The following is an 18,230-nucleotide window of genomic DNA, read 5'->3' on the forward strand; positions in this document are numbered from 1 at the left end:
TCGATGGACAGCCACTAAGGGTATAGTTATCAAACCTGACCCGGGGTTAACCCGGCCAAGGGGCCGGGTTCTGGATTTTGTAGGTCAACCTAAAAAAATTAAAAAAATATATTTAAAGTTTTAATATTTCATATAAAAAATTAAAAAATAATATATGTGAATATAAGTTATATATATTATAAATAATGAAGTTTAAAAGAATATTTTAAAAAGTTTTTTTTATCTCACGTTAAAAAGATATTATGTTATTGAAAAAATTTTATCTCATATTAAAAAAACATAATTTTTTTCTTCTGAATATAGAGTATATATATTAAAGGGCTTCAAATCCTACATTGAAAAAATAACTTTTTTCTTGTGAATATAGAGTATATATATTAAACGGCTTCAAATCCCACATTGAAAAAATAATTGTTTTCTTATAAATATAGAGTAGATATATTAAAAGGTTTCAAATCTCATATTGAAAAGATATTATATTATCCTTTTAAGTTAAAGTATTTAAACCAAAAAGTTTTTTATCCCGTATTAAAAAAACTTAATTTTTTTCTTGTGAACATAAAATATATATATATATAAGGCTTTAAATCCTAAATTAAAAAAATAAAATATTTTTCTAGTATTAATATAGTGAAATTTAAAAAGTGTTAATAGTCAACTAAAACAATATGAGAAAAGAAAGGTATAGAAAAAAACCACATTTAAAAGAAAAAAAACTAGGTCTTGTATGGGTTTGTCCAGGTCGACCGGGTTTTGTCAGGTTATTATATTGGCTGGTTTTTTATTTTACTCGAACCGATTCAGTTATCAAGTTTCAGGTTAATCTGTCAGTTCAATCCGAGTTTAATAACACTGAAGGAGGTTCTATGAGAATAATTTTGTTATTTAACATATTTTGTTTTTGTAATTTTCAGGGCTAAGAATGACACTCGGTAGCTTTTTTATTTATTTATATATGGTCCAGTTCCTGTCAAGTCCTTTGGAATATTTTGACTCAAATTATACCCCTACTATTAATTAAATATGATTTTAAATATTTTTAAACCTTTTATTAATTTATTAGCTTTTGTTAATTGATTTGAATATACTAAAAATAATGAATTATGTTTGCATATACAAACAAGATTAAAAATAAGTATAAAATATAAAATAATTTTAAATAAATTAATATTGAATATAATATTTATTTTCAGTGTTAATTAAATATTTTAGAATAAAATGAGATAGAAAATCATGAAATGAAAAATGACTTCTTGTTCTACATATAATATTAGAGTAAAAAAACAATGCCTAACTTCAGCAAACACAACTCATCAACAGTTACCATGACTTATCAACATTATGAAATATACTTTCCTAAACTTTTCTCACTATAAATAACTTAACAAGTCTCTGGTACCTTTCATTTACAGTATCAATAAATAAAAAGAATTATCATAAATATAAGGTTTTTAAAAACATTAACTTTTATTCATGAAAAAGATTACATGAAGATTATGAGTAGAGTCAGCACATAAAATATATTATTGTTAGGTTCCTGAATATCACACACGCAGCGGAAACAATAAAATAAAATTATTCGAAAGTTCCTAGGATTTCGTTAGATAGATCTAGAGTTGTTTAGGGATTTATTACCTCAAGATCTGATCTTTTTCAGCTTTAAATAATTCTTTAAAAACTTGTCACAAACCACAAGTCGTTCAATTGTCCGGTCTTCAATGGTTATCCACATGAATCACCAATGAGAAATTTATTAAATCCCTATTTAAGAGAGAGAGTTTGTTATACCTAGAGTTCTAACTCTTTATTTTGTGATTTACGTAGTTTTTTTGTCTAACAGACAACAACTAAAAAAAAATAAGAGACATAACTTACAATTTATAGGGAAATTTGAAAAACTCTATAAATTGGCAAAATATCAATTTGCCCTTAAATAATATTCATATATTATTTAAGGATAATTTTAAAAACTTAATCAATCAAGTCCCTACTTTATTATTCTAGGACTAGAATTATAATCCCTGAATTAAATATATTCTAGTGCTTGATTTCTAGAATTATTTTAAATCAAGTCATACTTGATTAATTATCTCAGTTTAATTATTGACTAATGGTTCTTAATGTATATAACTCATTAGGTTCCTCATATGTTGATCTAAATATAAATTATAATTCTAATTAAATAGAAACAAATAAATTAAACACTTTATTATCAATTCAACAATTGATTAATTTATATTTGAAGATCAAATACATTATTTAGCAACGTGTCATGATCCCCAAATATTAGAAAGTTATTAATGGTTTGACTTAACATTTTATTGACCGGTTTCTCAGTGTAATTAATATACTTTCATCAATAATGTTATTATTTAACATTAAAGCATGCAGTATGTATGCGATGTTAAATCATGTTTGTTTTCTACATAATAATCATTTATCGTTTGAATAAATTTGAAACTCTTTTCAAATCTCATTCCACTTTGACCAATGATTTCTCAATCAATACTATTTGAGAACAAATAAAATATTTTTTTCTAATTCACCTAAAGGGATGGATCCTCTCTTGATCACTCAAGTACCTTCATATAGTTCATGTTATACCCAATGTTTGCCCCTTCGTTACCTCGATTAAGATAACATGTAACATGATTAAAGCATAACATTCTATATACAAGATAACTTAATGATCTCAAGTCTAAGGATCATTTACACATATGTCATGTGATCCTTTCCATAGACAAAGGTGATTTCTCTATATAAAATTCTCATACAGGTCAGTTCAGTGTACATGTCTTATGACAAGCACCTACATATTAGTTCTAGGCATCCTTTATACCTTAACTTATGAGAATAACCGCTTCCTTTCATAAAAAAAAAAATGTACCAGTCTTTACAGCTCTAATAAATATCCAATATTTAAGAGAGTATTGACTAAGAATATTTTAGGAACAATGTTTTATGCAATAAAAATCTCATAATTATAACAACTTTATAATTTCTTTTGGAAAGTATTTTTGTCTCATGGACCTTATCTTTCCTCTAGATTTATAAATCAAATATTAGATTCATTAATCTAATATTATATAAATATTAAAGATAAATTAAGCCTTTATTAATAATAAATATGTATTTACATTATTATTATAATGCCACATGTAAAAAACCGATTGGCTATACGACATATTAAACTAACAATCTCTCACTTGCACTAAAGATAATCGCTCATGTATCTAATACTAAATTGTTTCATGTAACATTAATGTTTCTGTATGGATAATGACTTAGTAAAAGGATCTTTTAGATTAGATATTATCTTTCATTTCTTATTATATAGTTCATAATGACTTAGTACTTGTTTATGTGATAGTTCATAATAAATTGCGAAAAGCTTTAGGGGTAATGACGACAAAACCAAGTTAGCATTTAACTCATGGTCCATGACAAAACCCAATTGGTCCAATTTCTCAATATAGCCAATCATTTTCGAAACATGGGTATTCATTGAAGAACTCCCTGTCATCTTGCAGTAGAGCAATTCCTTAGTGGTCTCATACCTCTTAGTCCTACTAACCTCATCAAACATTTCTTTGAGATACATAATCATAGAATAGGTATTTATATTCTCATGTTGCCTTTGAAGTTCAGATGACATACTAGCTAATATCACACATGCAGCCTATTCATCATCATCATTATCAATATGATGCAGATGTTCATTTTCCACTCCGTCCACAATCTTTTGATTTCAATTTTTTTAATCCTTTTGTGCAATTTGTATTGGTTTTCAATTTCCTTCCTCGATCTAAATTTATGGTGTTTTTTTTTTCAATTTAACCCTTATTATTTTGGTTTTTTTGTCCTTTTATTAAAGTTTTTTTCTTTTCGATTTTAGCCTTTAATCAAAAAAATCTTGTTGCTGTCTAATTTATTTTTTATTTGATTTTTATCCTCATTCTTCTAATTGCTTTTTTTTATCCTTTTCCATAATTGAATTTTTTTTAATTTCATCATTCAACGTTTGATTTGCTAAGGATTATATTTTGCAGTTTTTCCATGTATGGTATTTCCAGCCTAATAACTCGATCATGAGTTTGAAAAGTTAACACGGGTCGACATACTTTTTTTAACTTATTTCTTTTTTGATCTTATCTTTAACATTATTTCTTTTAAAAAATTGGCTTTGTGGTCTTCTTCAATTTTTTTATGTCATAGCACGAGTCATTAGTTTTGCAGTTTAATCTAAGTTAGCTCGCCCTTTATTACCCAGGTTACATGTCTATCACGCTATCTCGGGTTGACTTGAATTATTTTTTATCTAATTTTATACTTTCAAATTTTTATTTATTTATTTAAAATGTCCTTCTAAACAATGATTATCTGGGGGGAAAGTATATACATGCTGCATAAGACGGGCCAAATCTAGTTAGGCAATTTTTGAAATAATGATCCTGAATTTTTTTGAAACGAGCATCTACGTTTGTGTATGAACGAATTTCTTAAGTTTTTTTTTTTTTTTTTTCAAACAGATCTTACGAAGTTTCTTCTAACACTTGTGCCTCCAAGGGTCTACAAAGGTGGGCACTATTATTAATTTGATAGGTCCATCCTAAACTCAATAACCCGTTTCTTTGCTGCGATCGAGCCATGGCTCGGAAGATGCATGGAGGTGGTCAACAGGTCAAATAAATTGTGGGGGACCTTAATGTAGGACCCACTCCACGTTTCCTTAATTCATTGCAACCATCTGATGTGTTGAATTGTTATTATGTTTTCTTAAGGTACAATCCTGACATGATATCCAAATTCTAATTTCATTTGACCAGCAAAAATCATGCTGTGCTGTACAGTATACATGCATGCATTTCTGGATTCCAAGTTCAGAAAGACGGGGTTCTGATGACCTGTCAAGCTTCATTGTCTATTTTTCTTCTTCTTCTTCTTCTTCTTCTTCTAAGATAATGTCAAATAATAACTCTGTCCATCCGGCCATGAATTAAAATTAAACTAAGGATGCAATTTTTTTTAAGTGATTTCTGAAAAATTATTTTTCAAATTTTTCTGTATTTATTTGTCATTAGAAAAATTAATCAACGAAAAATACTTTCCAGTCAACAGAAAATTTAGCTTTATTTCCAGGAAAGTGTTTTCCTTTTATTTTGGGCAGAAAACACTTTTCAGAAGTTGTGAAAAATTTAAAAATATCATATTATTTACTGATTATGTCAAATTTGATCCTCAAACTTTTGATTGCTATATATTTTGTTTGAATTTTTTTTTTTCAATTTCATCCCTTAAAATTTGATTTAATTTGATTTTTATATTAACTTTGGCCATTATTTTTATAATTGTTATTACTTTTCTCTTATATTTTTTTAATTGGAATTTTTTTATCTATCAAATTTAGTCTTTATTCTTTTTATTGTTACTTATTTTATTTAAAATAATTTATGAAATTGTAATTATTATTATTTTAATTTCATCATCTTTTAATTTTTTTATCTGTTAGATTTGATCTCTATTATTTTGATTATTATTTATTTTATTTGAGAAAATTTATAAATTAGATTTTTTTCAATTCCATTCTCATTCAACTTTTTAATTTGTAAGATTTGTTCCTTATTATTTTAATAAACTTGAAAAAAAAACATTAATAAGCTATTTTCCAGCTCATTTTTCATAACATAACCAAACATTAGAAAGTGTTTTCCAACTTATTTTCCATGACACTACCAAACATCGGAAAATAATTCACTTGCCTAGAATTCACTTTTCAAGGAAACCACTTTCCAAAAAGAAACTACTTTCCTGCAAACAAACGGGGCCTAAAAGGCTTTCTAATTTTGGAAGCTCTGCTATCCCATGCCAGCTATTTTTAAAAAATTATACCATAGTATTTAATCTTACTATCATATATGGTATTCTGCGGTCAGGTTTTTCTTTTTAACATAAAAAATATCTTAGTGTAACTAATGTTTTTTTTAGTAGAAAAAAAATTTAACTGTGTAGTAGTTGATTCAATATGGCACGATCAACTTGATAGGTTCAAAAGTAACCAGGATAATTGATAAGAAAATAGTTTAACTTGAAAAAACTCAAGACAACATCCTTTTAAAAAAAATTGAGACAACAACGTAATGTATTGATCTAGGTAACCTTTCAAATCCGCGACTCGGGTCATGAGACCATGATAACCTTGTATAAAGCAAACCAAAGTAAATTATGAAACTCAATTCTCATTCAACCCAATATTAAAAGATGAAATTGAAAAAATAATTAATTAAGAAAAGGACAAAATATGTCCCAAGCCAGTTCAAATTAACCTGTCAAATTCACAACTTGAGTTATGAGGCATGATAACCCTATGTAGAATAAATCAAAATAAATTATGAAATCTAATTCTCAATCAACCTAGTGTTGAAGGAAGAAATTAAAAGAAAATCAATTTTTAAAAAGGATACAAAAAACAACCCGATTCAACTCGTGTTAATCAACCAAACTCATGACTCAGGTTATGAGATTGTGATAGCCTCATAGAAAGTAAACTAAAAAAAAAGAAACTTAAGTCACTCTAGGTTAATCTACCAAGCCCATGACTCTAGTCATGAGACTGTGATAACCTCATAGAAAAAAATCGAACAAGTTTCAAATAAACTCATTGTTGAATGATGAAATTAAAAAAAAATCTAAAAAAAGAACACAATAAAATGGCATGGGTCTACTCGAGTTAACTCGCAAAACCCGTGACTCGGGTCATGAGATTAGGATAACCTTATAGAAAATAAAATAAAACAAACGATAAAGTTTAATTCATAATTAACTCAGTGTTAAAGGATGAAACTGAAAAAAATAACAATTAAAAAAAGAGACAAAAAAATTGAGTCAACCAAATTAACCCACCAAACTTATGACATGGATTATGAGACTGAGATAACCACATAGAAAGAAAATTACAACAAATCATGAAGTCCAATCTTCAATAAATCAGATTTTGAAGGATAAAAAAAAATATTTTTAAAAAAGAAAAAAAGACCATTGTAACGAATAATGTTTTGTAATGATGATTTTTTTTTAAAAAAAAACATAGATTAAAAAATATATTATTGCAATGAATAATATTTTGTGAGGCAATGCACAGTAAAAACACCATATTTTTTTGTTTTTTGTTTTTGTTAATGTTAATATAATGATTTTATTAATCACTTGTATGGCAAGTAAATCACATAAGTGCTGCTATCAATTACTTAGTTCTTCTTGTATATGATTTTTTTATTTGTATAGATTTTTCCATCTCATAAAAAAAACATGTGGTAATTTTTATTCTAAAGATAGAGATTTTATTAAATTAAAATTAAAAATATATACTTTGTAAAATAATTTAAAATATACAATTCATTTTTTTAAAAAAATAAACTATACTATAATGGATGAATAGTTTGTTAGGTTTCCTAGAAGAACATAAATGTAGTGAAAATGATAATTTTAATTTTTTTTTAGAGTTTTATGGATTTTGTTAGACAATTTAATATTATTTAATGTTATAATTATCTTAAGATCAATTCTTTTTTGTTTGATTAACCCTTCAAAGTTGGGTTGTGACTTGAATCTTTATATCAAAAATCTTATTTTTTTAGGAGAGCGGAATTGATATACTTAAGTGTTAGCTTTTTCTTTATTTGTACTACAATATTACATCCTATTTCAAAAAATCCAAGGCAAAGCATTTTATTTATAAGAAAACTTAATATCTTAAGATGCCATCACATATTTTATTTAGGATAATTTTTATAAATTTATGCAATATTCAAGTCTCTACTTAATTTTTTAGGTCTATAATTATAGTCTATTGTATTAATTACACTCTAGTGTTCAATTTCAGAAACTTATTTATAATTAATTCATACTTGATTAATCACCACAATTTAATTTTTTACCAATAATTCTTAATATTGTGATCTATTTGGTTTCTAATAAGCTAGTCCAAGTATAAATCATAATTATAATTAAAATAAAATTAGATAAATTAAACAATTTAAGTTATTATTAATTCAATAAACTGATTGTTTTATATTTGAAGATCAAGTTATGCGAACCTTGTAATCACGTGGTCACATAACCTACAATTAAGATTGAGATCTGATCTCAGAAAGCCAAAAGAGGTCTGATAGTTGTGTGACACAATAGAAACTCGCCTCAAGACACCAACATTATTGAAATAAAGTTGAATGACGCCATAAAGCCAGTTAATATTTGATAAGTCAGATTTAGTTCATCCAAAAACCAAAGAATGCAAGAATCTCTCTTACACGTTAAAATGAAAAGTTCATAAGTATTATTCATCAAAAGTGCTGAAATTTAGGCTTTACATGTGTTTAAATAGTTTTGAGAAATTAACTCTAATGAATCTACTCTTGTGGGCTGAATTGACCCACTTACAAAAACTAACCCAAAAACTTTACTAGTAAAGCTTAAACCCTAATCCAAACAAGTCTTGGATCCTAGTTGAAAACAAAGTATTAATTAAGCCCAAATAAGCTTTGAGTTGTAGCTAACAAAATAAAATTAAAGCTCATAAGACTAAGTTTTGTTCTGTTGTGAAAAGAGAAGAAGAAAAGAAAAACATTGTAGGTCTGATACAAGACTTATTTATAACTTATAATGTTGCGTAATAATCCTAGGAATTAAAAGAGAAGTTGTCACCCCTCAGGTTTTCAAGTTAGAACAAGATTTTGATCCCAACCTTGTATTTATCATTCTTTTGAAAGGAAAAAGATGTTATCTTTAATGCTTCTCTTTACCGCCTTTTGGTATCCTTCCAATACTAGAAAATACAATTAAGTTGTTGAATTATTCTCCTTACACAACAATGAAACTTTGCCACCACGTCACGTGTTTCCTAAGTCAGTTTAGATTTCTTTATTTTCTTTGTTGTGTTTTCTCCTCTTTTGACAAGGAAATAAAATAAAAATAATAAATCATAGTATTTAAATGAAATAATTAATATTTTCACACATAATAGGAAATCCAAAACTAGTTAGGAATCCACATAATACATGGAAAAATCACAAAATAAAACTAGCTGAAACTGATACAAAATTGACAGCTTTGTTGTCAAAACTTCATGTCCTATAAAAGGGTGGATGGAGTCCTTCTTGCACATAGATTAAATGTATTAAAATCTTCTCTTAATGCTTCAAAGAATCCCTAAGTTCAGCCCTTAACCGAAACTTGCTCAATCAATCAATTCAATGCTTCTTTCAATATCTTTGCTTTGAATCTTATGTTCTTGGTGTTTGTGAGTTGATCCATATCATTAAATGTATTTGAAATATATAATATGTCCTTGGTGTTTGTGAGTTGATCCATATCATTAAATGTAGCATCCGGTAATATGTCATGATATTTTAAATATTAAAAAAATTATATGTGATTTAACTTAATCTTTAATAATTAGTTTCTTAATATAACTAGTATTTTTTTATTTGAAATGTTATGATTTAAATATTTTAGTATATTTTATCAAATTATATTTGCTTAACATGATAATTTTTAGCAATCCACTAAATGACGCACTGTTGTTGTTTTTTCACAGGGACGAGGCAGACAATTTTAAAAGGAAGGAGATGACACCAATATTTTGTGGCACTATAATGCCATCATAAAACGGCAAATATAATTTTAATAAGCTGATAAAGAAAAAAATAATATATTTTTTATAATATTTTTTTAAAAAGTTTTAATTCATGTGCAAATTGTATAAAATTTGGGTGTGTCCGGAGAAGATGCAGTATTATTATTATTATTATGGAAGCATGAAATTAAAATCAGTAATAATCTCTTAAAAATCTCTTCACTAAACTGCTAGTTGAGATAAATGTACAGAACCGAATAGTATCAATTCTCATGACAATAACAATAAAAAGAAAATACTTCAGGGTAGCTTTACTAATCAGATTTTAAGTTTGTTTTTCAATGTTTATAAATTTAAGTTTTTTTATAATTATTAAAGGCTTACATAATTATTAATTTTAGAGTTTATAAGATTAGTCAATGTGTGTATAAGTTGATCCAAATAATCATATTAAAAATAAAAAAATAAAGAGAAAGAATGGTGGATAAAAAAGGATGAAAATTGCTTATAATAAACTTGAAATTAAAATTGCCGGTTCATTTTAATAAAGAAGTTTGTCCATTTGTCAAAAATCAACGAAACATTTCTAGTTTTTTTTTTTTTTACTGCCATTTGACCCCTGCTCTACCGCCAAGGAAGAAGAAGACGGCTACAATTTTGAGGACATGCCACCTTGGAAATTGTGGGTCCCCAGGTTCAAAAGACTCTCTCTCTCTCTCCCTCTCCCTCTCCCTCTCCCTCTCTCTCCCCCGCGTTTGCATTGCCAGGTCATTTTTTAATACCCTATAATAATAATAATAAACCAAACATTAATTTCTGTCCCTCCCTAAAATAAATAAACCAGCGATTAAAAACCAGAGAAAATTAAATTAATACAAGTGATTACTGATTCGTTTCCTGAGAAAAAACAAAGAAAAAAGAGAGAAGAGAGAGAAGTAGCTGCTCTGTCCCTGAATTTATTGGTTTGTTCTTCCTGATTTTCCAAAGGAGAGCCTATTTTCCTTTCCTTTTCTCTCTTTCTTATTTGATAGAAACAACAAATTATTGTTCCTCTCTCTTAAACAACTTTTCTTTTCTCTACCTCTTAACACTCTCTCCCCTTCTTTCTTGATCTGCAACTATTTAGCTCCAGGTTTGCTTATGCACCTGCTCAAATGGGTCATTGTCATTTTTGCTAAAGATGGACCTGCCTCCTGATTCCAGGTACCCTTTTTTTATTTTCCTCTTGGGGTTCTTGATTTCCTTGTTTCTTGTTTATTGGCCTTTTCTTTCTGTAACGTTCTCGAAGATCATTGGCTTCTCTTTTTTGTTTTTGGTTTTCGTTTCTTGTGGAGTTTAAGGTTGTGCCTGTGTCAAAGATTGTTCTTTTTTAACTGGAAGATTTCCTAATAATTGTTCTCTTTTTTGAGTGTTTGTGGTCAATTTTTTAGATCTTCTGTAAATTTCCTAGCTTTAAATGAATGTGGATTAGTTCTTATGTGTATCCTTATGTTTGTGTGAATATTCATTCATTTCCTTTGGGGTTTCAAATTTGCAAAGTCTGGGGATAAAATATTTGACGAATCCATATTTGAATATGAATGCCCTTTATGGGATGTGGTGTTTTTGAATTCTAACGAATGAAGTATGATTCTTTTATATTGGAGCTGAGTTACAACAATGATGTTATGTACTGTTGCAAGTTGTCCAATGCATCTGCTTTGCAGCTGATTTCCTACACTTTTTTTGTTAAATTAGGCCTTAGAAGAAGGAATTGCCTATAAGCAAAGACCAATTGGTATCTGCATTTAATAAAGATTTTGGGGGTTGTTCTTTTTGGTATATTGAATCAACTTTAAGTGTTTTTGAGATCAAGTTTTGAGAGATGACACGGGGAAGGATAAGAGCAAGGCTCCGGCGGAGCCATCTCCACCCATTCTCTTGCTTAAGGCCAAATGCCAACAACAACGAGGGGCCACATCCATTGTCAGGGCCTGGGTTCTCCAGAATTGTTCATTGCAACCGACCTGATAGGCACCTGAAAAAACCCTTGAAATATTGTTCAAATTATATATCTACCACCAAGTATAATATAGTCACATTCTTGCCCAAGGCTCTGTTTGAGCAGTTCCATCGGGTTGCTAATTTCTACTTCCTAGTGGCCGCAGGTCTTTCACTTACAGCTGTTGCCCCATTCTCTCCTGTGAGCATGATTGCACCATTGGCTTTTGTTGTCGGTATTAGTATGTTAAAAGAAGCTCTAGAAGATTGGCATAGGTTTGCGCAGGATATGAAGGTTAATAGTCGGAAAGCTAGTGTTCATAAAGGGGATGGGGTTTTTGGTTATAAGCCATGGCAGAAGATTCAGGTTGGTGATGTGGTGAAAGTGGAAAAAGACCAGTTTTTCCCAGCAGATTTGCTTCTATTGTCAGCAAGTTATGATGATGGGGTATCCTATGTGGAGACTATGAACTTAGATGGTGAGACAAACTTGAAGGTTAAGAGATCGTTGGAGGTAACCTTGCCTTTGGAGGATGATGAGGCTTTCAAGAACTTTACAGGAATAATAAAGTGTGAAGATCCAAACCCCAGTCTTTACACGTTTATTGGTAATTTTGAGTATGAACGACAGGTTTATCCTCTTGATCCTAGTCAGATTCTTCTTAGAGATTCAAAGCTCAGGAATACAGCTTATGTATATGGAGTTGTGATATTCACTGGTTTTGATAGCAAAGTCATGCAGAACTCAACAAAGTCTCCTTCAAAAAGGAGCAAAATAGAGAAAAAAATGGACAAAATTATATACATCCTTCTCAGCCTTCTTTTACTGATTTCATCCATTAGCTCAATTGGCTTTGCTGTGAAGATAAAGCTTCAAATGCCAGACTGGTGGTACATGCAACCCAAGAATCCTGATAATGATAGTCTCTATAACCCTGATCAGCCCAGCAAGTCAGGACTAGCTCATCTCGTCACTGCCCTCATCCTTTATGGGTATTTAATACCCATTTCTCTCTATGTCTCAATTGAGATTGTGAAGGTGTTTCAAGCAAGGTTCATTAACCAAGACATACAGATGTATGATGAAGAATCCGGCAATACTGCTCAAGCACGAACATCAAACTTAAACGAGGAGTTAGGTCAGGTTGACACGATCCTCTCTGATAAGACTGGCACCTTGACCTGTAATCAGATGGATTTTCTGAAATGTTCGATTGCTGGTACTGCATATGGTGTACGTTCAAGTGAAGTTGAACTTGCTGCAGCAAAACAGATGGCTATGGATCTTGAGGAGCAGGATACACAAATAACTAATGGTTCGAGGTATAGAAAAAGTGCACATAATTCATGGGAGGATAGCAGAGGAGGTCCAGAAATTGAACTTGAGAGTGTTATTACTTCTAAAGGTGAAAATGATCAGAAGCCAGCAATAAAGGGATTTAGTTTTGAGGACAACAAGCTCATGAATGGAAATTGGTTGAAAGAGCCCAATACAGAGGTCATTTTGCTATTTTTCAGGATACTAGCAATTTGTCAGACAGCTGTTCCTGAGCTGAATGAAGAGACTGGTATGTTTACATATGAAGCAGAGTCACCTGATGAAGCGGCCTTTCTTGCTGCGGCAAGAGAATTTGGTTTTGAATTTTGTAAACGAACTCAATCAAGTGTGTTTATTCGTGAAAAATATGCACACCCAGGACAATTGATTGAAAGGTGAGGTTGCAAATTGACAATTCCCTGTTTATATATGCCTTTTTTCCATCACTTTAATAAAAGGTATCTTAACATCTTAAATGTATCCTGGGAATCTTGCAGAGAGTTCAAAATTCTCAATTTGTTGGAATTTACAAGCCAAAGGAAGCGAATGTCTGTCATCGTGCGGGATGAGGATGGTCAAATTCTACTCCTGTGCAAAGGTGCTGATAGGTTAGGCCTGCAACTGTCTCTTACTTGGTCTTTTCTAATCTTTAGCAATCGATTGTTAAAGCATCCAGAACCTTCTCCTGTGGCCTTAATAGGAAATTTAGGGGAAAAAAGAAGTAATTTATTGCATTGTAATGCTTTCTCCTGCTTGAATTATGCAGTATAATATTTGATAGATTATCAAAGAATGGAAGAATGTATGAAACAACCACTGCTAAGCATTTGAATGACTACGGAGAAGTTGGGTTGCGGACATTGGCACTTGCTTATAAAAAGCTTGATGAGTCCGAGTATTCAGCATGGAACAATGAGTTTGTCAAAGCCAAAACTTCTATTAGTGCTGACAGAGATGCAATGCTTGAGCGAGTTGCAGATATGATGGAAAAGGATCTGATTCTTGTTGGTGCTACTGCAGTGGAAGACAAATTGCAAAAAGGGGTACATGATAAGATTGTCTTAGAGACATAATTAAGATGTTCCTTTTTGTTTTGTTTCTGCTTATTTCCATTTTTTCCTCTCAAGGTGCCCCAGTGCATAGACAAACTTGCACAAGCTGGTCTCAAGATTTGGGTTTTGACAGGGGATAAGATGGAAACTGCAATAAACATAGGGTTTGCCTCTTAAGATTCTACATACAAGTTTCTTTGTAATCTATGTTTACTTTATTTCAGAAGCTATAAATTTCTGCTTGTGCATGATGCAGATTTTCATGTAGTTTACTCCGTCAGGGCATGAAGCAGATCTTCATAACTGTAATGAACTCAGATGCAGTAGCCCAGGAATCAAAGCAGGTGAAATACTAGGTGAAAGAGTACAGCATTTTCCTTTTAGGGACTTGATTTCCTTTCATGCCTGAGATTTTTGCAATTCATCATCACACAGGCTGTGAAAGAGAACATTTTGATGCAAATCACCAATGCCTCTCAAATGGTCAAGCTGGAAAAGGATCCGCATGCTGCATTTGCATTAATTATTGATGGAAAAACCCTATCCTATGCTCTAGAGGATGATATGAAGCATCAGTTCTTAGCGTTGGCTGTTGTCTGTGCATCTGTCATATGCTGTCGTGTATCTCCCAAGCAGAAGGCACTAGTATGGATTTTTTACCTTAATCAGTGGACTTTCTTCCAGATTGTATTTTCTTGTCTTGAATCATCAAACTGACAATGCCTTTACAAAGAAATACACATCTCTTTGTTGTGTTTTAATTTATTCAATCTGCTGATATAGGTAACAAGATTAGTAAAGGAAGGAACTGGAAAAACCACGTTAGCGATAGGTGATGGTGCAAACGATGTTGGGATGATTCAAGAAGCTGACATTGGAGTTGGTATCAGTGGGGTGGAAGGCATGCAGGTTGGTAACATGTCTAACTGATTCCTTCGGCATGCAGCATCTACATAATGATATTGCCTTTTTCTCTGAGAAGAAAACTTGGAGACATTCTATGTTTGCTTGCTGTTATTTCCAGCTGTTTCTGGGCAGTATCTGTAACTTTTGTTTTTGCAGTTTCCAAATTTCATGTCTTGCAGATTTTGAAATTGGGTTGGACACGTGTGACATAATACTTGTCTTCCATCTTTGGTCTTAAATTGGAACTGAGATCAAAATATTATGCTGAGCTTTTATTTTATTTTCTGCCTTCCAATTTCACCACTTTCTCATAACTTCTTGTGGTTGTCTAGTGAAGAAACAGAGCATCAAGTTTTACTTATACATGCAAGCTTCTTAATATTCCAGTTAAGCTTATGAGTTTTCTAATGGATTTACAGGCTGTGATGGCAAGTGATTTTTCTATTTCCCAGTTTCGTTTTCTTGAAAGACTTTTAGTAGTCCATGGACACTGGTGCTACAAGAGAATTGCTCAGATGGTAATAATCAAGAGACTATCTCATATTTCCCTTTATCATTCGTATTTTTGTATCCACTGCACTGACATGTGTGCGCCACATGCTTAGTTGATCTCTTTTTGTTGTTTCATTAAATGGGTTCTTTTGCTTTCAGATTTGCTATTTTTTCTACAAAAATATAGCATTCGGCCTTACCCTTTTCTACTTTGAGGCATTCACAGCCTTTTCTGGGCAATCAGTTTACAATGACTGGTACATGCTATTGTTCAATGTCATTCTTACCTCATTGCCTGTCATATCACTTGGAGTTTTCGAACAAGATGTGTCTTCTGAGGTCTGCTTACAGGTTTGTCCCATTAATCACTTGGCTATTTTTATGCAACTTTCCCCATTTACCAGTTATCTCTCTGCCATGATAATAATGTTATTTCTTCATTCTGCAGTTCCCAGCATTGTATCAGCAAGGGCCTAAAAATTTGTTTTTTGATTGGTATAGAATACTTGGGTGGATGGGTAACGGTCTCTATACCTCTCTCGTCATTTTCATCCTCAATATCATGATCTTTTATAACCAAGCATTCCGCGCTGAAGGCCAAACTGCTGATATGGCTGCCATGGGTGCTACTATGTTCTCTTGCATAATCTGTGCTGTAAACTGCCAGATTGCGCTCACAATGAGCCACTTTACATGGATACAACACCTCTTTGTCTGGGGAAGCGTCGCCACTTGGTACTTGTTTCTATTACTTTTTGGGATGTTGCCTCCATATTATTCAGAGGATGCCCACAAAATTTTAGTTGAAGCTCTTGGTCCAGCACCTATCTACTGGTGTACCACCCTCTTGGTAACAGTCGCATGTATTCTGCCCTACCTTGCTCACATATCATTCCAAAGATGTTTCAATCCGATGGATCATCATATCATCCAAGAAATCAAGTACTATAAGAAGGATGTTAAGGATCAACACATGTGGAGAAGGGAACGATCCAAGGCAAGACAAGAAACCAAGATTGGGTTCACAGCAAGGGTAGATGCAAAGATCAGACAACTGAAAGGGAAGCTGCAGAAGAAGTCTTCAACCGTGATCTTGCCAAATCGTATGCCTTCCCCGTGTTAATGAAGTCCATTATTTTTTCTGCTTGCTTTTGGAAAATTTGTAGGGTTTTTTGGCCTTCTGCAGTTGCTTCCATAGCCTTTTTTATTAGTTTCTTAGTAATTCTTTATCCAGTTATAGTGGGTTCGTGCAAGTCCCCAGTTCATTACACAAAAAGCAATCTGAGTATTGTATGTACACTAACTGTATGATTTGAGAAGTTAAACTGCTTGTGACAATAGTTGAGAGATTTAACGCTTTTGCTTCCTCGTCTTCACCCTGTAACTTCCGATATAAAGAATATACCAGTAATTATGCTCTGTGAGTTGATTAAAATATTTGAATCTGCTATTTACTTTATATTTTCTTGACATTCTTTCAACTTATAGTAGTTTAGCAATGGAGATGGCTCTTCGTCATGCTGGTTAATAAATTTGTAATTACCACTGACAAATAAGGGAGCAAGAACACGGGGACCATTAATACAGGTGCTCCTTGCAGGCGAAGAAACTGATGAATAAAATTGATTTAAAGACGCGAAAATCTCTTTTTTAAAAGTGTTTGTTTATCCCATAATTCCCATTAAAAAAAAAAAAAAACACCGCCTTTGGATACAATCAAAGGTCATAGACATTCTTTACTACTCGAAAGAAAAGACTGGAACATTTCACTCCTTTACTCACTCTCATACCCTAAAAAGCATGTGGACTGGACTCTCTTGATGACAAAACTTGGGGTTAATGGTTCATGAAGGCATTCCTGTTTGTTTTTGTTTGTTTTTGCGTTTTTGTAAGAAAGAAAACCTCCACACATTGTCTCTCCCCGTCTATGGTCGGTCCATGAAGGCAGATGAAGAGTTAAAATCAAAGAGTCCCACTACGTTGCCATGACAACCTAACTTTTGATAATCAAGTTAAATTTTGAAAAATAAATAAAAATATATTGATCTGGACAAAGCTAAGTTAACACGCGAAATTAATGACTTGAACATGAGATATGTCAAGATTTTATATTTATCGTGCATCTCAAATCATGAGGTCAAGATATTTTGATAGAAAAATAATGACAAAAAATAAAAATAAAATTGCATAAATTAAGAGATAAATATAATTCAAGATATTTAATAACGCAATACAAGTCATTTAACTGATTGTGTTTAATGAATTTGTTTATTAAAATCAATTTGTAATAGAAATTGATAGACACATAAAATATATTGAATAAAAGAAAAGAAAAGAAAATAATATATAAGGTTGTATATATTAAAAATATTATAAAAACAAACTTTTTTAGTTTATAAAAAAAATTAATTTATATGAAATATATATAAAACAATTACAAATAAATTATATTAACCTCATGAAAAATTAAAAATATTCAATATAATTAAAATATAATCGCTATTTAAAAAAGACTAAATAAGCTAAAAAAATGACACAGGAGAGGTATTAACCAAAAAAAATTAAAAATATTTTAAAAACATACATTAAAAAAGGTATTAATTGAAAAACAAATACAAAAAAAAAAAGAGAGAAAAGCCCAGGCCTCGCATTTGATCCTGCTATTGTTTTCCTTTTTGAAAGGGGCCGACGACACGTCGCTTGCTATGGCAAATAACGTGTCGTTTGCTGGCTTATATTCTGGCCACCACTATGGTGGCTGAAAAATCGGGTCTATGGAAAATCTTTTTTCAACTCATTTCAACCACAAAACACCCTATAAACACTCTTGGAACACCAAGAAACCAACCTA

The 18,230-nt window shown here is 31.1% G+C and overlaps 1 protein-coding gene across 1 annotated transcript; it reads left to right on the forward strand.

Annotated features, from left to right (window-relative positions):
- Nucleotides 1–10,492: 10,492 nt before the first annotated feature.
- LOC7485738 (probable phospholipid-transporting ATPase 4) lies at nucleotides 10,493–16,814 on the forward strand. Its single transcript, XM_024586671.2, has 11 exons — nucleotides 10,493–10,834; nucleotides 11,369–13,324; nucleotides 13,427–13,537; nucleotides 13,696–13,972; nucleotides 14,057–14,145; nucleotides 14,238–14,325; nucleotides 14,417–14,626; nucleotides 14,765–14,890; nucleotides 15,307–15,405; nucleotides 15,539–15,730; nucleotides 15,828–16,814. The coding sequence occupies exons 2-11, from the start codon at nucleotides 11,496–11,498 to the stop codon at nucleotides 16,500–16,502; spliced, it is 3,696 nt and encodes a 1,231-aa protein (XP_024442439.2). The 5' UTR covers nucleotides 10,493–10,834; nucleotides 11,369–11,495; the 3' UTR covers nucleotides 16,503–16,814.
- The last annotated feature ends 1,416 nt before the right edge of the window (nucleotides 16,815–18,230 follow it).

This window comes from Populus trichocarpa, chromosome 1, assembly GCF_000002775.5.
Source record: "Populus trichocarpa isolate Nisqually-1 chromosome 1, P.trichocarpa_v4.1, whole genome shotgun sequence".
NCBI classification, from domain to species: domain Eukaryota; kingdom Viridiplantae; phylum Streptophyta; class Magnoliopsida; order Malpighiales; family Salicaceae; genus Populus; species Populus trichocarpa.